This window comes from Peromyscus maniculatus, chromosome 6 (assembly GCF_049852395.1).
Source record: "Peromyscus maniculatus bairdii isolate BWxNUB_F1_BW_parent chromosome 6, HU_Pman_BW_mat_3.1, whole genome shotgun sequence".
NCBI classification, from domain to species: Eukaryota; Metazoa; Chordata; class Mammalia; order Rodentia; family Cricetidae; genus Peromyscus; species Peromyscus maniculatus.
In genome coordinates, this window is record NC_134857.1 from 109432787 (window position 1) to 109460595 (window position 27809).

General features: G+C 43.0%; 1 protein-coding gene across 2 annotated transcripts in view; it reads right to left on the reverse strand.

Moving 5' to 3' along the window:
- Egf (epidermal growth factor) overlaps nucleotides 1-27809 on the reverse strand; it is a 77879-nt gene that overhangs the window by 37351 nt on the left and 12719 nt on the right. Inside the window, exons 2-10 of one of the 2 annotated variants that reach the window (XM_015993032.3) lie at nucleotides 24149-24348; nucleotides 21745-21926; nucleotides 21154-21381; nucleotides 20498-20700; nucleotides 8311-8436; nucleotides 6450-6572; nucleotides 3854-3976; nucleotides 2311-2436; nucleotides 1179-1315 (exon numbers count right to left, since the gene is read on the reverse strand). In XM_015993032.3, coding sequence (XP_015848518.1) covers nucleotides 1179-1315; nucleotides 2311-2436; nucleotides 3854-3976; nucleotides 6450-6572; nucleotides 8311-8436; nucleotides 20498-20700; nucleotides 21154-21381; nucleotides 21745-21926; nucleotides 24149-24348 — 1448 coding nt within the window. Of the gene's footprint in view, nucleotides 1-1178; nucleotides 1316-2310; nucleotides 2437-3853; nucleotides 3977-6449; nucleotides 6573-8310; nucleotides 8437-20497; nucleotides 20701-21153; nucleotides 21382-21744; nucleotides 21927-23330; nucleotides 23353-24148; nucleotides 24349-27809 lie in introns of those variants that run through there. The other variant, XM_076574975.1, reaches the window with a different exon arrangement.

Genomic DNA, 27809 nt, shown 5'->3' on the forward strand with positions numbered 1-27809 from the left:
TCTCTCTCTCTCTCTCTCTCTCTCTCTCTCTCTCTGTCTCTCTCTGTCTCTGTCTCTCTGTCTGTCTGTCTCTCTCTCTCTCTCACACACACACACACACACACACACACACAGATGCAGGCACACAGAGTATGCACACACACACCACACTGGTAATTTAGTTATCTTGACTACTGGTCAATGATAGCATTTGTACTCCACCCTGAGATGTTCCTTCTGCTGGAAAGGCCCCCAGCATGCCACTTCCGGTCAATTCAGAAAGCACGGATGCTCTGTCAATTTTACCACTTACTTGCTTAACTGCCTCAATTTCCCAGACTACAGAAATGGGGACATCAGATTGGATACTTGCTAAAGTTCATTTCATCTCGGGTCATTCATCTTGCCCAACTTTGCAGGTGCAAAGTGCTTCCTAGGTCAACTATGCAGGTTTTGGAACAGACTATGCTCCTTCTGAAGATGGGTGACCCTAAGTGACTTAATCTCTCTCTCATACAAATAACCTGGGGATCTTGTTAAAATGCAGGTTCTAGTTCAGCGGTTGGGGTGAAACCTAGAATTCTGCAGTTCTAATAAACTCCAGATGGTCCAAAGACTACAGTTTGACCAGCAAGAAACTGAGAACACTAATCAAAGAATGGTAAATGGCCACTGAACTTAAAGTCCATCCTCATTTCTGTAAATGATGCTCTATGTTAGGCTGTTATTTTCACATAAGCATAAAGCTTGTTTCTTGATTTTCACAGTTCAGAAGTCAGTAAGTCCTCTTTCTCAGTGACACATATCAAATGCCAATTACTAACTCATACTTCTTATGCCCCAATCCAACCCACCCTCTTCCTACTACTAGCAAAAAACCAAAAACCTATTCATGGAGCAACTTCCACGGGCAAAGCATCATGCTAGTCTCCCACCTGCACTTCCAGAGAGAAGACTGAAATAAGGCTGCTGCACAATCTCCCCAGTAAGATGGCTAAAAGGGAACAGGGCAGGGTTATCACAGCACGAGAGAGTCCTTGGTGCTCCTCAAATGTGCATATTTAACTTGCTCTGGGTCTGATTATTGTGAGCATGGCAGAGGATTTTCAAGTAGCCCAGGTCATCAGTGAAGCTAAAATCCTCCAGTCATTTGACATCACATATCGGTTCATGCAAATACAAACAAACAAACAGTGTACCTTGTTTTCCACCGGATCATAATCTAGGGCGAGAACGGTCCCCATCTGCTGACTGAGCAGAGCTCTGTAGTCTGTCCCGTCGAAGTGCATGTGTCGGATGTCTTGAGAATTTGCAAACAGTAAAAATGGCTGTGGTCCTGTTAACCAGATTTCATACAGAGCTGAACTGAAAACATGCTTTAAACCACGGCCCTTCTGCCTCTTGCGTTTCACTGCTCCATCTTCTTTAACTCCTGATACAGTTTGCTCAGTTCCCCAACAACAGTGTGAGGTAGGCAAAGACCTCCAACTCCTACAAGGTGGCACTGCCAAGATTCCATCACTGCATCCTTATTTATAAGAGCAAGATTAAGTAACCCAAACCATAGACAAATGAGTCTTCTGGCTGTAACCTTCTTCACTCACACATGTTGAGTTCATCAATTCATTTTCCCTTTCTTGTCAAAGGGGATCCTAAGTCCTTGAATTTATAATGCCCTCTAATCAGTCTCCAGATTCATTATGTTTTATTAACCAAGACCTTGGGGAGTTAAGAATATTTTGGTCAGGCTTAGGTGAGCTTCACAGAATCAGAATGGTAAGCATCTCAGTTATCAGCAGAATCGACAGCAACAGACAAAATCAATTTGGCATAAAGCTAAGATTTGAAGGGTATCGAAAGACACAAAAGATGTAACATCAGAAGATGAAAGAAACAGTGGAAGCATAAAATTTCACATTAAAGTTGAAGGAAAAAGACCAAACTTATCAAAATATTGTGATTATTTATTACATTCACCAGAGAGATCAAAATCAAATCAATCTACAACTATTTATTAAACATCTCTTAACTATAAAGCCCGTTAAGAGCATTCTCATGGCCTCCTCATCTACTAAAGATACCATTCCCTACTTTAAGTGGGTGGATGCCCGCTTAGTTAAGAGGACATAAATATTCTTCCAAAACTTTATTTATGTTATAATTAATTACATTATTCATAGTCACAGGATTTATCTCCTACTTCCAACACTTTTTTTAAAAATCATATTTTCTAACAAGAATCCAAAGGCAATTTAACTTTATATATTTCTAACATAACACTATTTTTATGTAATCTTTTTTCAAGGATTTTCAAACAACCACAACACTAACCTGATGCTGCACAGCTCTTTTGGTCCGATCGTAGGTCATATCCAGGAAAGCAACCACATTCCCAGGACACTGGGCTGAGAGGAAGACAGATCTGGCTGCATCCACCATTATCAGGCGATGAACAACCTACAAAACACAGCTGCTTGGTGATGATGTTGTATCACACAAAATAGAACAAGTTTGCATGAAAGTACTCTGAAGAACCAACTGTATTTCCCTTTAAGCCCATTTCTTAATTGTTCATACAGCTGCCATCAACTTAATGTTCAGGGTTTAGAGGAAAACGTCACAGTACCCACTTTCCCAGAACCCAGCATTTTGATGTTAACCCTTCACATGCCAACGGGCCTCATCCTTGTGTGCCACCACTGAGTTTCAGAACGCATGCGCTGGCAGTCAGCTAGACAAAGAAGTGCATTTGGAGTTTGGCCTAACTCTTCCCGCAGAGTAATACAATTTTTCTTTTCTTTCTTTCTTTCTTTTTTTTTTTTTTTAATTTTTCTATCGCATACATTTTTTTGCCTTTTGCCTTTTTTTTTTTTAAATTTGTTTTGCTTTGCAACTATTTTGATTTGTTTTCTTTTCAGTTGTAGATTTGGGTAATACTAAATTCCACCAAATACATTTTTCATTTTTTGCATATTTTGTTTAAGCAATTAAAATCTATGTAAAACTCTCCTGTTAATCTTGAGTTTCATCCTGATTTCTATGCTAGTAAGAGAAAAGCAGAAGGTTATTTATTAGCTGCCAACAATATGCTGAGCACTGCATCCACCTGGAAGTACTGAGATCACCTGAGCAGTGTACATCACGCTGCTAGGAACCCGTAATGTTATTCCAGGACTAACCATGTCAAAGAACATTCTAGAAACCACTCCACTCTGCTGTCTTAAAAACCTCTGAAATTTACATATTAGTCTGTTGCATAAATGTCTTTCTGTGGTGATACTGTGTTCCCCCAAAATATTGTGCACCCTAATAAATTTATCTGGGGTCAGAGAACAGAACAGCCATAATATTAAACATAGAGGTTAGGCAGTGGTAGCACACGCCTTTAATCCTTGCATTCCAGAGGCAGAGATCTGTCTGGATCTCTGTGAGTTCAAGGATACAGCCAAGCAAGGTGACTCTTGCCTTTAATCCCAGGAAGTGATGGCAGGAAGCAGAAAGGTATTTAAGGCGTGAAAACCAGGAACTAGAGCCTGATTAAGCTTTTAGGCTTTTGAGCAGCAGTTCAGCTGAGATTCATTCTGGATGAGGACCCAGAGGCTTCCAATCTGAGGAAACAGGATCAGCTGAGGAATCGGTGAGGTGAGAAAGCTGTGGCTTGTTCTGTCTCTCTGATCTTCCAACATTCATCCCAATAACTGGTACCAGGTTTGTTTTTATTAATAAGACTTTTTAAGATTCATGCTACATATTCCAATAGTTGGAAAATTATTGAATAACTGGAAAATCTAGTCTGCTTTGGGAATAAGGTTAAATTTTCAGTGTCTCGAAGAAGATTCATATTGTCAAGTTAACAAAAGGCAAATAAACTTACCACTGCATGTTTTCCCATCTGTCTGGAGCACTGAACCTTCGGGACAGATACACTGTGGACCATCTGATGTCAGAACACAGCTGTGGCTGCATTCAGACACGTTGCTTGGACAGGAAGTAAGTTCTAGTTAGGGAAGAACAAAGTCAAAATTAATGTTAAAATTGGGGTGTGAAAATTTGCTATAATTGCCAGATGGTGATGGTGCACGCCTTTAATCCCAGCACTTGGGAGGCAGAGCCAGGTGGATCTCTGTGAGTTTGTGGTCATCCTGGTCTACAGAGCGAGGTCCTGGACAGGGACCAAAACTACACGGAGAAACCCTGTCTCGAAAAACAAAAACAAAAACAATCAAACAAAAAAATTGTTATCAGCTGCTACTCTGAAAGGAGGAAGCTAAATTTTAAAAAATCTAACATTTATGTGATGCTATAGTACTAAAAATATGAAAACAAGGAACAAAATATCAATCTAAAAAAAAGTGAAGAGCTAGGATTTTAAAAAAATATCTGCAATCTCCTATGAGTTTCTCCTATTTCAAATAAGATTTTAAAAGTTGTTAGTCATCAGAATTCCAAAATATTTTACATAGAATTTCACCAAGTGACTCTCAAGTTCTCCTGGAGGACCAGTTACACTTGGTAGAAAAAGCAAAGGTATTTTGTATGTGATTAAGAGAAATGAGAGGCTCTTAACAAGTACTAAAGCGGAAGATAAGTTCCTAGAGTGCCGCACTTGTGTGTGACAGCATGCAACTTCAGAACACTGGGAAATGGGAACGGGGAAAGACAGACATTAGGATAGGACAGGGCAGACAAGGCTCAGAATAGAAGAGGCTCCAACTGGGAATTATGTCACATACCTGTAATCCCAGCCACGAGAAGCTGAGCAGGAGAACCCCAGTATCAAGGCCAACCTACACTACCCTAATGAGACTGTGTTGAAAACAAAATTAATAAAAAACGAAACCTTCAAGTCCACACAAGCTCGTGCTGTAGGTGTTAGTTTAAATGAGTGTGCGTGTAAAAGACCAACAGTGAGCCAGAAATAAGTGCAGAGTGAGTTGAGCAAACTTAAGCCCTACTCTATATCTTGTCTCAAAAGTAATTCCAGTACATTAAAAACACAAATTGAAAGTGTGTATCATAAATTTCTAGATGTTTTAAGAATTAAGTAAAACAGTATATGTTATTGTTGGCATACCATGGGCCCTAGAGCCAACCCATTTACATCCAATCTTTTAGGATATCTACTAATAGGTCAGAAGCAAGTCTAAGACATGAAATGATGATGGGTAATTTCCAAGTAGTTCATTATTTATTTTCCATCAATTTCAGCGAGTCAGGTCTCATAAAAACAGAGGAATACAGACACACCTATTCTCCATCATCTGTGAAACAGGACTACATAGTAAACATGATTTCAAATATGCATCTGTACATCAGTCATGCTAACAGCATCAATTAGAAAGTAGAAAGTATGTGAATATGCAATCATAGATTTGCACTGGGGACATCCATAGAAATTTAAAATGTTTTCTGTTTCCCTTTTTAGTAAGTACATGCTAACACTGATGACCCTCAAACCTAGAAATGACTAATTCAGTAGCAAATTATATCTACAAATATATTTAAAATGTATTCTGGCCAAGAAATATCAATGCTGAATCTAATTCAGTCTATAGATGTAATCTGTATAGCTTGCAGAATATTTCAGGGACATTACAAAAGTGTAATTAACAAAAGCCACAAAGCTAAAAGCCCTGGAGTAAATAAAAATAGTTAATTTAGTGAATACTATGTAAGGGATAATAAGAATCTATAAGAAATAGGTGCATGATGCAGAGATCCATGGCCGGGTGCCAGGCCAAGCTCTAGGAGTTCAATCCATGAGAGAGAGGAAGGATTCTATGGGCAAGGGACATGGAGATCATGATGGGAAAATGTACAGAGATGGCTGTGGACCAATAGCTGAGGAGCCCCCATGGTACTGGACTAGGCCCTCTGGGTATGTGAGACAGTTGTTTGGCTTGAACTTTTTAGGGGGCCCCCAGGCAGTGGGACTGGGACATGTCCGTGGTGCATGAGTCAGCTTTTTGGAGCCTGGTGCCTATGCTGAGACACTGTGTGGCCTTGGTGCAGGGGGGGAGGGGCTTGGACCTGCCTCAACTGAACGTACCAGGCTGGGCTGACTCCCTATGGGAGACCTTGCCTTGGAAGTGGTGGGAAAGAGGGGTCGGTTGGGGGGGAAGGCTGGGGGTGGGAGGAGGGAGGACAAAGGAATCCGTGGTTGGTATGTAAAATGAATAGAAAATCTCTTAATAAAAAAACGAGAGAGAGATAGGTGCATCAAGTTAGCACACAGTCTTTATTTGAACACTTACTTATTCAAACAAATCCATCATGTACAGGACATTTAAAAGATAATTTTAGCCACAATGTCCAGCTTCAACTATTCATGTTTTATAAAGCAAAATGAAATAAAATGCCCAGGTAATTTTGATGCACACAGCGAACTGAAGAGCACCAACTCAGATCACAGCCAGTTTAGGGACATTATTGAAAATAAAATAATGCAATAAAGGCATGCTGTGGCTTACCGTGGCACCGTTTCCCATCAGGAAGCAGAACAAACCCTGCGGGGCATGTGCAGTAATAGGATCCCGGGGTGTTTTCACACCCAAGAGTACAGCCATGGTTCTGAAGTCCACACTCATTGATATCTGCACAAGGACAACAGCAACCCACAGTCAGATGATTATCCTTGCAAATGAATTGTGATATCCTCAATTAGCACAGAGCAGGGCATCTCGTGCTTGCTTCTACTTGCAACTGGCCATGGGAAGGCTGCTTCTCCGGTCCTCAGAGAGGGTGACAAGAGACAGTCACTCCTATTGTGCCAGAGTGACCCAGAGAGGCACTGTCTCAGATGTTTAGATGGGCATTATCCTTTAATAAAAGTCACCACAACGTCCTCTGAGGATTGAACCGGAGTCTCGTGTGTGTGTTGAGTAAGCACTCTGTCATTAGGCGTCCACTGCACGCCCACCTCCCTCCCTTTTGAGAAAGGGTCTTCCTACACCTCCATAGCCTCAAGTGCTCCACAACTTCCACCTCAGTGAGTTCTCCTTGAATTCACTGAGAAGGTCAGGCTGGCCCTGAACTCAATCCTACCGTAGCCTCCCGTGAAGCTGGAATTTGAACATTTTAGCCAGTTTAGGGTATTTCCTGTTCTGCTTGGGGTCTTTCTCCAGATGACCTCACCTCAAGAGGGACACTTCTCCAACAGCCCTGCTCTCACTGAAGTGCCAACCTGTCACCCTCTGACTCTGGGACACAAGTCACAGCACTAGCTGTGGGCAGAAGCATGGGACTCTAACAGCCACAGGCCAGATGTGCCTGAAGCCAATTAATTCCTCTGAATGTGTGTGCCACTGCAGCTCCTAAAAAACAGGAGTTATTTATCCAGGGCTTATGATATTGGACAGGAATTTCCAAATAGGAGGCCAAGAGAAGGAACCAGCTAGATTCAGCCTCCCAGGGTTCTCTCTGGATCTTGTAAGATGTGTGCTGAGTACTCTATGGGCAAGATGTGTGAGGAGTACTCTCAAACTGATGGTAGCTATGGAATCACTCCTAAAAATATATAAAAGTTAAGAAAAGAAATTGTTCTTCCTAATATTTTGCACAAAGTCAAACAAAGAGATCTATTGGCTGCACTCAGAAAACTCTGGCCTTAAAGCTGAAGAGATGGCTCAGAGGTTAAGAGCACTTGCTGCCCTTACAGAGGACTGGGTTTGGTTTCCAGTACCCTAGTTTCAGAGGCTCCCACACCCTCTCTAGCTTCCATAGGCACCAGGCATGGACACAGTGCACACAAGTACATACAGGCACACATACACATAGAATAAAAATAATAAATCTTGGGGGCTGGAGAGATGGCTCAGAGGTTATGAGCACTGGCTACTCTTCCAGAGGTCCTGAGTTCAATTCCCAGCATCCACATGGTGGCTCACAACCATCTAGAATGAGATCTGGTACCCTCTTCTGGCCTGCAGGCATACATGGGGGAAGAATACTGTATACATAATAAATAAATAAATCTTAAAAAAATAAAAAATAATAAATCTTTAGGGAAAAAAAAAAAAACCTGGCCTTTTATCAGCCCCTCAGCAGCTTCCTAGTGGGCTGCATCTAGCAACAGAAGTCTATAAAAAAAGACCTGAGAGTATAATAAAAATTAAAACAGAAGGAAAAAGTCCTCTTCCGGGAAAGGAAGGAAGGAGGGAATGAAGGAGGGAGCAAGGAAGGTAGGTAAGGCTTAAAGTTTGTTCCCCTTGGAATCCTGGACCGTCCCGACCCCCAACGCAAGTCACAAACAGTCATGCGCACTTCATCCGCAGAGCGCTTGGTAGCTTTGTACCTGCCCACAGGATGTCTTTCAGCGCCTGCGTACTTTACCTTCGCAGTACTTCCGGTCTCGACTTAAAGTATAGCCCTCAGCGCATGCGCACGAGTGGGACTTGGGGTCTCGCTCACACGGACTGTAGCGGCACTGTCCTCTCCTCTGTTTGCAAAGTTCCGAGTCTGAAACAGAAGATGCTTTATTTCAGAGCAAGAAGAGGTGCGTTTTTTGACAGAGGGCCATGCTGGAACCCCTGTTGATTCCTGCGGGGCGGGGCTAACCTCAGTGACGTCGGCGGCGGCGCCGCCCACAGCACAGCTCCGCTCCAATCAGCCCGCAAACAGCATCACAACCCCACCCCAGTGCCCAAGCCTCCCCTGTTTGCCTAACCATAAAGCTCCTGCAGTCGCTCAGGGGCACATTAGGGCGTCCTAGTTAGCCCGAGACGGTATTTCTTAGTTTGCAGATGAGCACAGCTGTCAGCGCTTTCATTTTGCTTTGCATTTGTGTATTGAAACTACACATAGTATCTTTAAGAATTTAAACAGCTTCAAACTTCACAATGTTTTCCTTGACGGAAATATACCTGTCTGATACTTGGCTGGTTTTACGGTCATCATTTAGAGAAACGGGTTTCATACTTAACATATTCCCCTGGCAAATGCCTTACTCCCGATTATTTCGTTTTTCTGCTGCTAGAGTCACGTGTGCTATGAAATGTCCCAGGGGAAACAGTCAAGTCTGCTCAGTGAAATGGATGCTTGGGATGAGTTAGCTAGAGTTGGGTTAACTTACATATAACTGGAGTGCTAGCGTTACATGTGTGATTATTAACCATAAATTGATGCTTAGGTGAAATCCACTGTGATGAATAAGTGGCTAACATGGTACTTGTACTTTTCAGACCCAATGTCAAGAATTAACACCGGTAACATATAGACCTTTGTCTATTTCGCTCCCTCCTACATTTTACCAATTTTAACCACAGGCCTTTTGTGCTTTAGAAGTACAGAAATAATCCTAAGGGTGAGTACACATTTTCAAAATGCTAGGGATATGGTGACAGAGACCTGGGAAAAGGTGAAGGTCAAGAAAGAAGATTGGAGATGGGAGTGGTGGCGTGGCCTTTAACCCCAGCACTCTGGAGGCAGAGGCAAGAGCCTCTAGTCTAGTGAGACCCTATCTTAAAAAAATAAAAATCAAGTCACTGTCAAAAGATAAAATTTGAATGAATTTAGTTAAGTGACTTCTTTGGCTTTTATTTGCAATCCACAAGTCAAGTAGCGTTTCATGAAAATATGGAGAGGTGCAATGCTGTGTGTGTGGCTGAACAGTTGGCCTGAGGAGGAAGGAGGAAATGGCGTCATGCAAAGAGCAGATTGATTGATTGGTTTCCATTCATCCCCTTGTTAGGGTTAAAACAGCATGACTTTATCCTGCTGGGGAAACTGAACTTGGGGGATTCGTCACTCTCCTGATTGCTCAGGTCAGACAAACGATTGGTGATGTGGAACATCATTATGGTTGGGTCTGTCTAGACCTGGTGCAGGATCTCACTCAGTCCGAGCCAATCACCTTCCGTTCATTTTTATTTAGCATCAGTGAGAAGCATAGAAAAAGAGACCCAGGAATCTACATGTTACAGAATCCAAAGTGATTCTGATGTCAGAGTATTCAAAGCACACGTTTAGAAACTGTCACCTACTGCATTTTGTGTTATTTGCAGGTAATTAACTACGTTCAGCTAATTTGTCCACCCTACTACCATCCCCCAGCCCCGACAGGATTTTTCTGTGTAGCCCTGGCAGTCCTGGAACTCTATCTGTAGATCAGGCTGGCCTTGAACTCAGAGAAATCGACCTTATTTTCTTAAATATTTCTGATTTATTTTTTCAAATGTCTTGACAGAATTAAATGTACAATCTTGCCCACTAGCAATACAAATTCAACACTGTCTACTGGGTATGTTGAGATGCATTGGATAGTCTTTTAGAGATTAATTGTGTTTATTTCTGTAGTTTTATGTCAGTTATGCACATATATTGTTCATATTTCTGCCATTCATTTATGCTGCCAAGAATTTAAGCAGTATTAGGGGCTGGGGATATAGTTCGATTGGTGGTGTGCTTGCCAAACATGGATGAAGCCCTGGGTTTGATTTGCAGCCCAGAATAAACCAGGTAGAGTGATGCACACCTGTAACCCCATCGCTCAGGTGGAGGCGTGAGGAGCTGAAGGTGAAGGTCATCCTCAACTACATAGCAAGTTCAAAGCCAGTCTTGTCTACAAGTCCTTGTTAAAAGGAATGAGGAGGAAGAGGAGAGACTTAAGTGTTAAGCAAAGTGAAAAATAAAATATCTCAAACAATGAAAATGAATGAGTAAAATTACAAATGTATAGTTATTGGAAACAAGATGCAATCATTTCAATTTTGAAAAATTAAAGCATAAAGCATGTTTAACTTTTGTAACTTTGCAAGTGATCAACAACAACATCCCAGAAGCGTCTACATCAGACTTATGACACCAAAATGCCACCACCTCCCTAAGCTGGAATAAAGAAGATTATGCTTCCTATAAATACCCCTTATAACCACCTTTCCAAGTCTGGAGTGGTAGATAATTATAGGATTAAGAACCATGAACAGTCAAGTTCTGTTTCTCTCTTTTACAGCAAATCACTTTATCTTTTTGACCTTTGTTTTTTAATCCATGAAATAGATACTCTCTGAAACCTCTCTCTCTCTCTTTATTTAATTTTTTATTTTTTTGTGGTGTTAAGGATCAGAGCCAAGCAGGCTTGTGCGCTGTAGTCCAGCCTGACTTCAAATATTCAGTCCTCCCACTCAGTCTCCCGATTACTGGGATGATAGTTATGAACCATGACACCCAGCTCTCCCTCCTTTTAGAAAAAGTTATATGATTCCAAACAGAATTAGTTATTTATAGTAATTCTGCTAATTTATACAGTAAAGACCTCGAACCTGATGACTCCTCAATCCACGGTAATAGAAAAATCAAACCGAGTGATGAGGAAAACATTGCCATCTAGGATGGAGGTGGCACGCTGAATTTTACTCTAGATCCACTATTGTCTATCTCATTTTTTTTTGTTTCCATTCCATTATTCATCTGGACCATCACCACCATCATTAGAGTTATGTATACATATCTTAGTTCCATGTTTCTAATTGATAAACATCTGGGAGCAAGTCATCTGTTCTATGTGTCCAGCAGGTGGTCATGGCATCTGCAACCCTGTTTGGTTTGTCCTTGAATTCCCAGTGAGCCTTAGAGATGGAACCAAGACTCTGATGGACTGCTGTACTCTGCCTGCACTGCTGGCTTCAACGATATTCAGGGTTAACATTCGCCGCTCCCCAGTGCTCAACACAGGTGGAAAATGACCTGTTCTGTTTAGATGTAAATATTTGAAAGGTCATTTTAGGAAGTTGCTAAACGCAGGATTGAGAGTTACAATTTTTTTGTTTTGTTTTTTGAGACAGGGTTTCCCTGTGTAGCTTTGTGCCTTTCCTGGAACTCGCTTTGTAGACCAGGCTGACCTCGAACTCACAGAGATCTGCCTCCCTCTGCCTCCCGAGTGCTGGGATTAAAGGCGTGTGCCACCACCGCCTGGCGAGAGTTACATTTTTGTTTCATCTTCTTATTCTGCTGTTCTTTAGCTTTGAAATAGGTCAAAGCTAACACTCAAAATGCTGCTGCTGTCCTCAGATAGCAGAGCCCAGCAGAGGACTTAACCACCCTTGAGGTCAGTTAAAGCTCTTAACGGTGGAGTTGACGTCCACAACCCACTGTGCCTTCAGCAGCTACCCAGTGAGCACTCAGGCCATCGTGAGCTGAGCTGACAGGCAGCCCAGGAAGTCACAGTTGTCCCTGACCCAGTTCTAAAGCTGTGCACATGGGATTCCCTGGCCTGCTCCCTCCCACATCCTTTACACTTTTCCCTGTTTTAATTCTGTGTAACATTCACCCCATCAACAAATCTTTCTAGTCTTTTTTTCTTTTCTTTTCTTTTTTTTTATTTATTTTATTTTATTTTACAATACTATTCAGTTCTACATAACAGCCATAGATTCCCTTGTTCTCCCCCTTCCTGCCCCCCTCCCCTTCCCCCCAGCTCACCCCCCATTCCCACCTCCTCCAGATCAAGGTCTCCCCCAGGACTGGGATCGACCTGATAGACTCAGTCCAAGCAGGTCCAGTCCCCTCCTCCCAGATTGAGCCAAGCGTCCCTGCATAAGTCCCAGGTTTCAAACAGCTAACTCATGCAATGAGCCCAGGACCTGGTACCACTGCCTAGATGCCTCCCAAACAGATCAAGCCAATCTTGTCTCACCTATTCAGAGGGCCTGATCCAGTCTCACTGTCTCACCTATTCAGAGGGCCTGATCCAGTTGGGGGCCCCTCAGCCTTTTGTTCATAGTTCATGTGTTTCCATTCGTTTGGTTATTTGTCCCTGTGCTTTATCCAACCTTGGTTTCAACAATTCTCGCTCATATAAACCCTCCTCTTTCTCGCTATTTAGACTCCCGGCGCTCCACCCGGGGCCTAGCATCCAGATTCCTCAGTCCTTGGATGGGGTTTCTGGCACAACTATTAGGGTCCAGTCATCCTTGTTCTATATCTAGCATCTTCCTATGAGTGAGTACATACCATATTTGTCTTTCTGAGTCTGGGTTACCTCACTCAGGATGATTTTTTCTAGATCCATCCATTTGCCTGCAAACCTTGTGATGTCATTGTTTTTCTCTGCTGAGTAGTATTCCATTGTGTATATGTGCCACAATTTATTTATCAATTCTTCAGTTGAAGGGCATCTAGGTTGTTTCCAGGTTTTGGCTATTACAAACAATGCCGATATGAACATAGCTGAGCAAGTGCTCTTGTGGTATGATTGAGCATTTCTTGTGTATATGCCCAAGAGTGGTATAGCTGGATCTTGGGGGAGATTGATTCCCAATTTTCTAAGAAAGCGCCATATTGAATTTTTGACAAAGAAGCCAAAAGGGTACAATGGAAAAAAGAAAGCATCGTCAACAAATGGTGCTGGCATAACTGGATATCAACGTGTAGAAGGCTGCAAATAGATCCATATCTGTCACCGTGCACAAAACTTAAGTCCAAGTGGATCAAGGACCTTAACATAAATCCAGCTACTTTGAACCTGCTAGAAGAGAAAGTAGGAAGTAGTCTTGAATGCATTGGCATAGGAGATCACTTCCTAAATATAACACCAGTAGCACAGACACTGAGAGAAACAATCAGTCAATGGGACCTCTTGAAACTGAGAAGCTTTTGTAGAGCAAAGGATACAGTCAACAAGGCAAAGCCTACAGAATGGGAAAAGATCTTCACCAACCCCACATCTGACAGAGGACTGATATCCAGAATATATAAGGAACTCAAGAAATTAGACATTAAAACGACCAACAGTCCAATTGAGAAATGGGCTTTAGAGCTAAACAGAGAAATCTCAACAAAGGAAACTCAAATGGCTGAAAGACATTTAAGGAATTGCTCAACATCCCTAATCATCAGGGAAATGCAAATCAAAACAACTCTGAGATACCACCTTACGCCTGTCAGAATGGCTAAGATCAAAAACACTGAAGACAGCTTATGCTGGAGAGGATATGGAACTAGGGGAACTCTCCTCCACTGCTGGTGGGAATGCAAGCTTGTACAACCACTTTGGAAATCAATATGGCACTTTTTTTTCTAGTCTTTTTCATTCAAGCCATTTACCCTAATGATTCTGATAACTAAATAGTTGGCTTTCCCCAAATATTTAGCACATATCAGTAAAAATTAGACTACCATTTTATAAAGTAAATTATGAAATTTAATTTTGAGAACAAACCCTTGGAATATTTACAACAAATATTATTTTCCATTTTACAGATTAAAAATTAAAATTTTGTCAAGGATCAAATAAGGGTAGAACTGACTCAGCCTCAGCCCTTTTGAATGCAGACTACACTTTTCTTTTTTGGTTTTTCAAGACAGGGCTTCTCTGTGTAACAGCCTTGGCTGTCCTGGAACTGGTTCTGTAGACCATAATGGCCTCGAACTCACAGAGATGCCCCTGTCTCTGCCTCCTGAGCGCTAGGATTAAAGGCATGTGCCACGACTGCCCAGCGAGACTACACTTTTTATCATGTATATATGGTGTGTTTGTGTGTGTGTGTGTATATACATACATACTTAAAATGTTACAGTGTGTGTAAACCTCTGTAAAGCCTATGATTATGTTTTTGATTCACTTGTTTATTGCTCTTCTTATTGATGTCTTCTCATAAATAATTGCCTGAACTTCCTCAAAGATTTCCTAATGTATCTAGTATAGTTTTTTGGGGGGGTGGAGGTGGTGGTGGTTGGGGGAGTCCTCTGTGAATAGACACACAAAGAAAGAAATAAAGAATTGTCATTTTGTGCTACTGGAATTTTAAATGATGGCTAGTTGGTCCCCCCCCCCTCACCTGAACAGGATCTGGCTGCTTGCTATTTTTATCCTTCTGGATCCCTGTAAGAATTAGAATGTCAACCATCTAATGGCCTTGAAGCAGTTGAAAAATAAGTGTTTTGGGGCCAATGGGCCCCATTTGCTCAGCATGCACTAGTTTCTGTGTTCAATCCCCAACATTAGGGGGGAAAGCCTAGCATTTTATTTGTATAATGCCTCCCTTCCTTATTTTATTTTGACAAACCTGATCACCCCACAGAGTGAAGGTGGGGAATTCAAGGTGTGCATGACTCTACCCCCTCTGCCACCACCCCCATTTTGCCCATGTCCCCAGTGGTACAGCCTCAGCTTCCAGACCTCCAGTGTCAGCATCACCCCAGAGAGAGGAGCCTGCTACTCATGTTTCCCACACAGACAAGTCTCAGATGAGCTCCTCTGCCGTGTGAGGATGACAAGAGGATGACATCAGCCAATAGAAACACACCTCGGGGGCTGGAGAGAAGGCTCAGCAGCTAAGAGCACTGGCTGCTCTTCCAGAGGACCCAGGTTCAATTCCCAGCACCCACATGGCAGCTCACAACTGGCTGTAACTCTACCCAGTTCCAGGGGATTCAACACCCTTACACAGACATACATGCAGGCAAAATACCAATGCACATAAAGTAATTTTTTTTTAAAGAAAGGAAACATGCAATTCTCTTATTTTTAAATGTAAGTCTATAAATATGCTTTGGGAAAAGTCAGTTGTGGGTGATACTTGGAAATTAACCTTTTATTCTGAAAACATGTAGTTAAGGGATAGGATCTCACTTTGGGTTTGCCTTCCCTGTTATAGCTCCTCAGAGCCATTATATATTTGCCGTGGAAAGATCCCTCTCTGTATAAGAATTCTATATTCCATAGCTGGTAGGTGGTGAGCAGTGTTGGCATGAGAATGGCTTCACTCTGAACACTTAATTACAAAAAAAAAAAATGGCTCTAGGGAAGTAGGCACTAATGAACAGCTTCTAACGCCATCGTGCAAACAGCTGAAGGGAAATTTTACAGATGATTGGCAAGCTGGCAACTTCCGACCTGCTGGTTAGCCAGAAAGAGAATGGAGCTGGCCCCTGTATGTCCATAAACTGGTTCAACAAGAAACGTGCAATGCCACCTGCAGACTTAGTCGTAACGTATCCTGGAAACAATTTTGACTCTTATCAAGCTTCTGGGACTAAAGTGCCAATTCTGGGGACAACCAGGTAGGCAGAGTTCGCAGGTCAGTTATTTCCTTTGAGACTGGAGCAAAGACATCCAGGTAGAAATGCTCAGAAGGCAGACGTGAAGGCCTTGGTGAAGGTGTTCTGCAGCTGAGCACATTAATCTGCTGTTCGTGTGGCAGAACCCTGACCTTGCAGGATGCACAGAGCAAGTGAGTGAAGCCAGAGGAGAAATCTCAGAAACTCTCCAAGAGATGACCAGGTCATCAGAAGCAGTGGATTTCCTCCTTCCACCTGGGGTGAGAAGGCAGCAGCGTGAAGCTCCAGTAACTAATGGCCTGTCTTGGCACAGAAGGAAAGATGCTAAGGATGTGCATACACCAGCATCTCCCTCCTCACTGAAGAGCTTTAAGGCTTTGCTACCCTGAATGGCATCTCTAATGGCATCTCTGCCAGGGTCAGACAGGTCTTCACAGGCTTGCTCCCTTTAGAATATGATGTCTAAGTCCCAAGCATTTTAAATAAACCTTCCCCGAAACTTTCCTCTGCAAAACAGCTTAGCAACTTAGCACTCTTTTCGTTTTGTTTGTTTGTTTGCTTTTTTTTTGTTTGTTTGTCTGGAGCTCAAAATTGGGTCTACCCTAGAAAGAATAGATTTAAGTCATGGACTGCAATATAAGAAATTAGATGGGAACATACCACAGGCTAAGTGGTCCTTAGAGAGAAGCAGTGTATTTAACCATGTGTGACTCCCACTTGAGGAAAATCAGCCTGCTCAAACAACTTGTTGAACGTAGCATCTCAAAGTCATTTAGCCTCGGATGGTTCTCTCCAGAGCACATACACAGAGAGTCCATTAGATTCCAAAGAACTAGAATTTTATAGTGCGTACTTGATAAGCAACGACTTGGCCATTTTACAAGAAGAAATAAGTTCATGGGTACTCTAATTTGCATCAAGTACTTGTGTATTTGTGTTTCATACAAAGATGATGCCAGGTAGGTTACGGGCATTTGCTCAAGTATCTCATTGAAGCAGCTTCACTACTAATGTCTGTCTCCTCAACCATGGTGATGCTGAGCGACTCGTAGAGGAATGCTAATTTTAGGCAAACCTGAAGAAGGAACCCAGCAGTCTCTAGAGAAATGTGTCTTTACAGTTGAAAGGTATCTGGCACATTGAGGACCCTGATGAAAGCTACATGGTTATCTGTCCCCTAGGGGAAATAATGACATATTTCATATATTTCATCTAATGTATAAAATCAAAAGGGCTCTGGCCCCTCCAAGTCCCAAGTGAAGGATCCCTGCTCTCAGATGCATTAAAAAGAATTTAAACCTAGTTAATGCTGGCCAGTGTAGCAACACTCGTGAAATCTAAAGGTGCCTTGCACATGGAGTAGGCACGAACATCACACTTAGGTCAATGACTGGAGTCGTTTCCCAGTGCCAGCTGCATCCCAGATACCAGGCTTTTCTGGTTTCCCAACCAAGTACTATTTGTCATCATGTGTTTTGAGGCTGCTCTTCAGTAAATCCTAGATTTTCTTCTAAAATTGATACTTTCAATGATCGTACTTGAATCCCCATCAAAGGAGCTTGGCCAATAGTGAGGGATTCTAGAGAGAGACTATGTTTATGGAAGAGAGAACACAATCTGAAGTATTGTTCAGGAGCACCCCCCCCAATCCATATCTCACAAGCTAAGAACTAAGAAAAGTCCTGTAGTCACTAACTAGCCATGTAGTCACAAAAAGTCACTCCGTGTCTTCGATTTATGAGCCATGAAATAATACAATTATTCCATCTATCCCGTCTCACAGTGCTGCTTGATGGACCAGTACGATAACATACATGAAAGCACTCTGGAAACTGCAAGCCTACGTGAGAACATGGAGGAAAGTGGTGGTGATGGCCAGCCGCCACGACTCTTATAAATAAGAACAGTTAACTGAAATAATTAAGACCGAAGAGCGGCTCCTCCCAGCAGCTAGTCTGCTTTCACTGGTCATCAGCAGCGCTCAGTGAGTCGGAGCTGAAGGCAGTGAGTCAGGTTTCCCATGGGAACTAGCTGGCCATCTGGGATTCACAGCCTTCACGTGGGGACTATTTTCAGCTTCTGTTTTATGGAGTCGCTGCCAGGCTGTTGCAATTTAACACACTACCGCAGCTCACAGGGAATTCCTTTCTGCTACCTCCGCTCTCTAAATTCAAGTAAGTCGTTAAAAATCAGAATACTTCACCTAGTGGTGAAATATTTTATTCTTCGTAGTTCATCCCGTCTTGCTTTGGAAGCCCTGCTGTTATAGAAGTTTAATGGCAGTTTTTAGTTCAGTTTTAAAGCCAAACAAAAAAAGGTTCTCACTAGTAGTTACCTGCGTGTGTAACAAATAACAAGGTGAGTGCCCCTTGATTCCAGGCACCCTTCCACAAGCCACGCCACCTTTAAGAGCCCCACACAAACATGAAGACACCCACATACCACGTGCACACAGGCCTAGAGTCCCTAACACGTCAACACCATCCACAAAACCTAGTGGCCTCCCACAGGACGGATGGGGTGAATCTGCCATGCAGTGCCTCATAAGTCTGTGTGGGAATAAAACTCCATGGATTTGGAAACTTCCTTAAAATGTTTACCTAAGGATGAAAGTGGAAGAGGACTCCTTTGGAATGGTGGGAGTGGGAAGGAGCAGGATGGGGAGGTGGGCAAGAGAGGGTAAGGGAGGGGAGTGTGATCAAAGTTCCTGTTTGAAGATGTCATAATGAACACGTTCATTTGTGCTAACAAGTATAAGAAACAAAGCTTTCACTTGAATATGAGATGCCAGTGTATTACCTTTTATGTTGCAGATTCCACATTGAGCTGTCCAATAATTACTAACACACACACACACACACACACACACACACACACACACACACACACACACTTTAAAAAAACCAAACCCTAGCAATTATATGCTAACATGTTCAAGTAGAGATTACACTTAGAAGCAGAAATTTGAGTGACTTGATTTTGTCAATTTTTCATTCATTCGGCTACATTATTTAAAATTTATGACTATCCATAGTATTTACAGTGGTCAAAAACACACAGCGATGAGACAGGTATGATTTGGCTATAAGTACCTGCATGCCACGCAGAAACGAGTGGGAGAGAAAAAGGAAAAGAAAGCAAGCGAATGTATAATTACACCTTAATAAATCCAATGAGGGGGGAAATAATGCAGGAGGTGACGGCACAGTCAGATGGCAGTCTGGGTGCATGGCACTCGTGCTCAGAGCAGGACCGGAGGAGCTAAAGCCTAAAGACCCGCGGACCCACCAGCTCTCGGAGGACCTGAAGGAAGGCCTTCCTTAGCCATTGATGGACACTAGAGCAAGCTGGTTAAATGTCACAGGGCCTGATCCACAGTGAGTTTCAACCTGAATTCCAAGGATAGTCTTAAGGATTCTAAGCCCGGGAGTGAATGGATCAGATCTGTTATTTCAGGCATAAAGAGGGAAAAGGTTCAGGTAGTGACCAACCACTATCACGGGCCAGGCAGGACAGATGGACTGTTGATGAACATGGAACAGAGGAAGAGGACTGCACGTTTGAGATGTGCTTAGGAGGTAGAATGGAAGGAATTAGGTGGAAGAAATTGGGACCACCAGACTACCACCCACCCTCCCTCCCCAAATATTAAGACAGTTGGGCTGCAGGCATTAAGCCTCTGCAGGCCCAGGCAAGCTCTCCGCCCCTGCCCCTTCTCTTAGCCTAAGGCTCACAGAGGTGTCCCACAGGGAGAGCAAGGATAAAATCACTGAGGTCAGCTTCACTCTCCTTGCCTGGAGACAGTCCCAGAGGGCTGGATAGTACCAGCTCCAATGGGTCTCTATCTGTCACTGCGTTTCCTACCCCCAGAGGCCACTACTGGGGACTCAAAGTACTTTTTCTGTCTTGTCACTTCTCTGAACATGTATTGTTCTTCCTTGAAGATGTTCTTTAAGAGGCCATGTGCTCAGGCTTTTTTTTTTTTTTTTTTTTGATCAGCCAATCAAATAGCACACCCACACCCCTGCTTCCCCCTCAGTCTACCCTTCATTGAACTCATTACAAGGTGTAATTATGCACTGACTTGCTTTCTTCTTTATTCTGTCTCCCCTCTATGAATAAATAACATGCAAGTGCTTCAAGTCAGGCCATTTGATTTTGTTTTCTTATTTGGGTTTTTAACTACCATGCATTCGATGGTTATTCATAAATAAGTAAATCGGAAGCATTAAATGTTAGCCAAGTAAATGGACAACTGACTAAATTGTTCTAGTCACCTCCCGGGTTTAATTGCTTTAGGAACCCAGTATGTCTCTTTCATATACGAAAAGGAATGCTAATGAACGTCTATGTGTTTTCCTCTTATAAATCTGCCTTTTGTTTCAGGACTATGTTTGAACGAAGAACTGATGATAGCTGAATAAAAATCCCCCTACACACCATAATGCCTACGCGTCTAGCTTGAGCCAGTAGATGAGGAGTGAATACGTGCCAGGTTCTTCTGAGGGAACTAGCGACTCACCGGAGCCCTGAGCACCGTCCTCTGCCCTGGGCTGTACACGGGGGTGCACTATTTTCAGTTCTCCAGGGGGCACAGAGGATGGGTTGAGGTTAATTCTAACCATGTCCTTCCCGGTGCGTTTGTTGGCTATCCAAATCGCCTTCTTTTTCAATGTTGAATAGAAGATACGGTCACCGAAAAGGGCCATTGTAAACAAACTGTGCCTAAAAACACCCAGAAAAAAAAGCGGGGGAGGTGTTAATGACCAAACGTGTGTTACCAGAATTTTTAAAGCTGAATACCCCACTTGGAAATTTTTTCTTTGTTTGTTTGAATCTTAGTCATCTCTCTTTTCCTAGTTTGGTTTAGACAAGCATATTAGGTTTAAAACTTGGTTTACATCATCCTACTTGGATACAATTTCTAGCTCCACCTCCCTTCTTGTTCTCCCGACACACACAAGTGTGCTGGAAATGGAGAAGAAACCAAGAGTAAGGTGTGAGCGGCGTGCTGGTTGTGACATCTTCACACGAGGCTAAGTTTCGATTCTTCCACAAACTAGCTCCAGAGCGAGTCTGTGTGTACACTAGCATACCCCTTTACTTGACAAGAGTAACAATTTACCACACCAGCTTCAAATGGCAACTGTTTTGCTGCATAGCAAAACCAAAACCTACTGTGTTTGATGTTTGAGAAGCTGGACGGAGCCCCCGTCATAATCACAGGAACGAATGCAAGCATGTCTTCCTTCTGCGCTGTCCTGGACCCAGAAGAGCCGCTTGCCAAGCACATCCAGAGTCAACGCTGTTGTCCTCTCCGCTGTCTCCAGAAGCGTTCTCACGTCCTCCCCACTGAGACCTGCTCTGTGAAGGCTGCCCGCCACCTCTGAGGACCAAAATATCAACCTGGGAATGAACACATCACATGTCACAGTAGTAAACTGAATAAACAGTCACTAAAGTGGAGGCTCCTGCCTCCTCCGGTGCCTGCCCAGGGACAGTCTGCCTATTTTGAGTGAGAATGCCACGTGATTTCAAGTGTGAAAGAAAACTAAGTTTTTATAGCAGAACATGGGGCAGGGAGGAGTGTCTTCAGAGTCCCACCCAACCTGGCCACTTGTTTTGGAGAAAACGGCACTTGTGTGTTGTCAAAAAGCACTTGAGTCTCACCCAGAAGTCCTTTGGCCTTTCAGGTATTATGATTTAGGAATGTTGGTGAGATTTGAAGTTCATTTCAATTTCTTTAAAAAAAAAAAAACAGATTTTTACCTCTCCATTGGATCCACTGCTACATTTGCCGGCTGTTTTAAGGAACTTAGAAGAACGTGGGAACGGTTGCCTTTCATATCTGTCACGGAGATGATTCCTTCCTGTTGATCTACCCAGAGAACCTCTTCATCTACCCAATTTATGGCCATCCCGGACACATTCTTCTCTACATGGCACACTGTCTGCAAAACCAAATTAAAATATTTATAAATATTTACAATTGATAACAAAATTGCTTTATTGTTGCACATATAAAGTCTGTTGTTTTCGTATTTGCCATTTTGATTCATTCCTCCATCTTTTAAATGATAAAATAGCCACAGAGTGAGTTTGTTTTGATTCAGCAATGGTACACCCCCTCCTTGTATCATAGCTTTGGGATAAATAAATTATCCTATATACTATTGAAATTAGAAGATCAGCCACAATATATTAATAACTTCACAGATTTTGTTTTTATTGCTTCAAGGCAGTTTATTCAATTCTGCTTGGTAATGGAATCCTAACCTGAGCTTAAGTTTAGGTCTTTCGAAACTCTGGTAAGATTCCATTGGGATTTGAGCAGAGTCGTGGAGTGGATTCCCCACCTGCTTTAGAAACAGGATCTCATATAGCCCAGGCTCACCTGGAACTGTTTATGTGCTTGAGGATGACCTTGAACTCCAGATCCTCCTGCCTCTGTTTCTTGAGTGCTGGGATTACAGACCGGTACCACCTCACCTGGTTTATGTACCTCTGGGGATCAAACTCAGGGTTTCCTGTGTGCCAGGCAAACACCCTAGCAACTGAGCTACAGCTCCAGTCTCTAAAAGCAGTTTTGTTATGGAACCCCATTTTCTTTTGCCCCACCCTTCTTCTGTCAGATCCCTTTCTTCTTGCAGATCTCAATGAGACCAGAGAAGCAGGATTTCTCTTTGGGCTGTCCCTTGCATTTTCTTGAAAGAACCAAACAAAAGAATCCATATCTGTGAGTCCAGCCTGGGTGAGCCAACTAGTCCTCTTGGGGCTTGGAAGGCTTGAGGTAGGAGGAAGCCTTGGCTTTTACCTCCACAAGTTCCTATGGTAACATAACCCTACCACTGCCCTTCTGACTCCCTGCAGGACGTGGCTGAGCTTGAGGCTCGGTAACAGGGAGCTGTACTAGATCTCTGTTAACAACCACTGCCTTCTCAGTTAGTTCTCCCGTTTAAATTACTTTCACACACAGTGTGTGCTGCTCCCTATGTATTGTTTGAAATACAGGGGCGGGGGTGTGGTGAGCTCTTAGGCATTGGGCCAATCCTTTCCTAAGGATTTGACATAACTCCACAACTGCTTAGGCCCTTTTCCTAGTTTGGTGACAAGGAGCCTCCGAATTTGAAAATTTCCACACTGTTCTAGCAGACGGCTGGAGAATACGGAGCAGCCAAACTTGTTGAAGTGAGGCTAGCCAGTATTAGAGATGTACTAAAACAGATTTGCACCTAATTGAGGCTTTTAGGAATAATTGGAAGGAGAGAGGTTTGGTTTGGAAGAAAAAAAGAAAAAAAAATGCAGACAATGAGCTCTTTGTCTTGGGAATAAACGCTTGAGGTTCCGCTAATCACCTGCTCTGGGTAATCCATCTCCAGCGCACATTCCTCCTGGGACTCACCACCGGGTTCTACCAGTTGAAGAAAAAGATTAAGGGTCTTTTGTATGTACTTGAAATACAACACTTTTTATCTGTCCTTGGCTTCATTTTTTTCCCTAGGGTACAAATACTTTGAGAATACAAGGCAATTTTTTTTTCTTCCTAAATGTCAGGCAATTTTTTTCCCCATGTGAGAAAAAAATGCATGCCTATAGAAGAGACGTTCTTGACCTCAGCACTACTGACAAGTGAAGTTATACAGTGCTTCACTGTGGGGCTGTCCACAGAGTGCAGGATGCTGGGTGTCAGCCTTGCCTGTGCCCACCAGATGCCTACAGATCTTTACCCGCCTATCTTACCCACATGTGACAAACAGAAGGGTTCCTGTGCAATATTCACAGAGGGACGAAACTGTCTGAGGTACAGAATCAACATGCAAATGATGTCTTCGTGATGACTGACTTAACAAAATCAGATGCTTTCAAACTTACATCAGTTTCCTCATGTTCTTCTTTTAGAGGCTTACAAATATTAATTGTACGTTTAGTCAATAGTTAGAGAACCACAGAGGCAGATTAAATGCCTGTATTTATCGCACACACATTTGAACCTTAATGTATTTTCATTTTTCTTCCCATCCAAGTTCTAAGTACTGTTTAGCTCATGAGATCAGGGCCTATTTAGAGTGGTATGACCTTAGACAAATTACCTACGCATTAAAAATCCAATATGTCGTATTTGTCAGCTTTTGTATAAATTCTTCACATGCCATGGATGATAAAGGTACTTTACCTCTTGTCTTGACCCATTAAGAAAAACTCTTTGCAAAAGTTGTCTTTCTAAATCCACCCAATAGAGTCTCTCCTCCTTGTAATGGAAATCCATGATCACCGAGGTGCCAGCATCCACCACCAACTGCTGGTGATTTGTTCCTTCTGGGTCAATCCGGGAGATGCTGTTTCCATGTGAGAAAATTAGGAAGGGTGCAGGACCTAAGGGGAAGAAAGAACTCAACTTGTATATTCTCGGGAATATTGAATCTGATCCATATAAAATACTTCCCATGACAATTAATATATGCAGAATGAACTTAAATTTCTAGTCTTGCATTTTAAATAAAAACTATTCTATACAGAATAAGGGGTTCCTGTAGATTTCTACAAACTATCTTCTTTATAAGTGGATTATAAGAAATGTACAGGGCTGGAGAGATGGCTCAGAGGTTAAGAGCACTGGCTGCTCTTCCAGAGGTCCTGAGTTCAATTCCCAGCATCCACATGGTGGCTCACAACTATCTATGATGAGATTTGATGCCCTCTTCTAGGGTGTAAGCATACATGCCAGAACACTGTATACATAATAAATAAATAAATAAATAAACAAATCTTTAAAAAGAAATGTGCATTGCCAAATTATGAAAAAAATGAATTATTTAAAGAGAAATACAAATTCTACTAGTGTACATGTAATATGCATGAAAAAGAAACAAAGTAAGGTTTTCTATCATAGAAAGTGTGTATGAATGTTGAATTTAGTTGTGTCTACTGGGAATAAAATGATTGTATTAGTCACTCTGTGTTGCTGTGACCCAAATGTCTGGTAGGTTTGCTTTGGATCGCACTTGCGGAGCACTGGGAACCGCTGTGCTGGGGAGGGCAGGCTAGTGCATCTCAGCTCGTGGCAGCGAGAGTGTGTGGAGAAGGATGTTCATTCACATCACAGTGGACCAGAAGGCCGACGGTGTGACAGGAACAAGGGACTGACTCTAACCCTGGTTCCCTGCTTCGGCCAGCCAGGCAGACCTCCTCAAGGTTCCACAGTCCCCCACAGACTACAGCACTTGAGGACCAACCGCTCAAAGCAGGAGCCGACAGGGATCATTTCAGATTCAAGCCATGACAACCACAAACACTAGTGTATCTTTTTCTTCTAGCGTCACCTTGTGGCCAGGGCCCTGAAGTAATGAATGACAGAATACAGCGGAGTGCAGGGGGAGTCCTAAGTGGAAGTAGAAAAATTGGAATTCTGGCTTCCACATGTCAGGAAACATTGTGACTGTCATGAAGAGTTAGAGCAACATGAGCATTCAGGACAAGTGAGGGAAAACTCCCTGAGGTAACTGGCTTCTTGTTCCCAAAGGACGCTGAGGAGAAGCAGCAAGCAGGCAGGCACAGGGGTATGTATCCAGGCAGGACGAATATGGGAAAGAGGACCCAGGGGCCTATAAAATACCCAAGCCAACATCTGTTTAAGGACTTCCAGCCTTGGGCATCTCCCCTCCTGAGTGTCTACAGCTGTTGTGCACCCTTTCTCTGGGTCTTCTGTCTTTTTCTGTCATTTAGTTCTGTGTTCATGCCAAGGAACAAATTCACCATTCCCCAGACAACTGCTGGTATCCCCATTACAGACAGGCTGCATTATCCATAAAATACATGATGGCGAGTTAAATTTGAATTACATATACAGATTGAAATTCTCTAATCTAAAATTCTGACATTCCAAATGCTCCAAAAATCACAGACTCTGATGATCATCAGCATGACATCACAAGTGGAAGATTCAATACCTGATCACATAGGTAGATTAAAATTTTTATATAAAGTCATCTTCAGGCTGCAAGTATAAGTGAGGTCTCCCTTTAGACTTGGATGCTATTCCCAATATACCTCATTATGTATGGGCAAATATTTCAAAAATCCAAAATAATCTAAAAAATTTCTGGCCCCAAGTCACTTTTGAGTATAAGACCAATCTAAATGTTACACACACTCTCAAAAGTTATTCTCTATTTATCTGGAATTACTTTCAGTGGGATCTTTGAATTTCTATTTTAAATTAAAAAATTTAAATATATTTCGCAGCAGACCTCCGTGGTTCCAGCAGCACCTTGCTCTGTGCTCTAACCCTTGCCTGGAGTGCTTCTCTCTTTAGACCATGGCCACCTGTCACTTTGACTGGCCACCTCTCCGATCTGAATGGGAACCCAGTGCCTTCTTCAGAAACCTCAGCATGTATTACTGGATAAGTTTGTCTTTTACGCTCTGAAGTGAATCAGGGGATAGTCTCATTTCCTGGACTGAAGCTGGTTCCTCAGTCTCTCCCGACCAGAAGGGAACGGGTAGCTACCACCCTGCATTTAGAAAATGGTGGAACTCCTGAGGTGAGGGGGCAATCAGAGGACAATTCTAACCTTCTTGAGACCTTTATTGTTGGCCTTGTTTTATTCTGTTTGCATATTAAGCCTTCATACTTTAGTGGAATTGAATAAATGATGTCATCGTTCTAAGCATTAAACATGATGGAGTAGCAGGCTGGATTTAAAGCTAGAGAGCATTAACTCCATTTCAGTGGATACATCACAAGAGAGATACAAGAGGCACGAAGGAGAATCAGATCAGGAGAATCTGAATTGTTCTCGCTACAGATGTCTAAGAGAATGAACTCAAACCTGCTCTCCTATCTTTATGTCAATACCAGCCCTCTGCACAGAGGGACATGGTCCATGCTTGCCTACCATTGCCTGAAGCTGTGAAAGCCCAGAGACACCAGCAGAGACAGAGAAAGGACCCTGACTGGGAGACAGGTGGCTTTGTGTAATGGCGAATTTTTGTTGTCACGGTGGTTGGAGGTCTGGCTGAGTCTGTACACCCATCTCTTGAGACAGTTAGGTCAGCCGTCCCTGCTTAGCCAATGGATTAGACTCTCAACGGGCAGTTCATGACTAGGAGGCGGTGAGAGCAGAGGGCGGGGCCTGCTTGCTGGAAACGGACTCGAGGGGAGCATCACTGAGTGTTACGGAGCCCTGGCCTCCTCCTCTGTGGCCATTTCTGTTTCCAGCCAGCTGAGAGGCGGAGGACAGCTCCTGCTGTGTGTTCCTGCTGCCGTGATGCTCTGCCTCACAGTGGATCCTGAAACAGACGGCAAGCAAGCACGGACTGAAAACTCTGAGCCTATGACCCAAAAAAAATCCTTTCTCCTGAACAGGTATTCCGGCCACGGCCACGCAAAAGCCTCACTAACATGCCTGTCTTCTCGTGCTTGCTGGCAAGGCTCTCTGAACATCTCACAGAATGTCCCCTGCCTACGGGGTTATTAGAGTAGGAAAAATGAAACCACATATGAGAAAACCTGGCTGCTTTGGAGCCTGAAGCAGGGGAATCACAAGTTCAAGGCCTGCTTGGGAGACAAAGTGAGTTCAGGACCAGTCTGAGAACTTGTTTCAGAATAGAGGCTCGGGCTGTGTCTCCATGGTAGAGTGCTTGAGGCCCTAGGTTCAATTCCCAGTGCTAAGGGGGAAAATACCTACCTGGGAGACTCTTTACCTCTAGACAGTACCTAGCCTTTTCCAATTGTCTGTTCAACGCACCCTCCCTCCCCTCCCTCCCCTCCCTCTCTCCCCCCTTCCCTCACTCCTGTGTCTATGTGCACATGTGTGCGCGGCTGGCAGACCCAA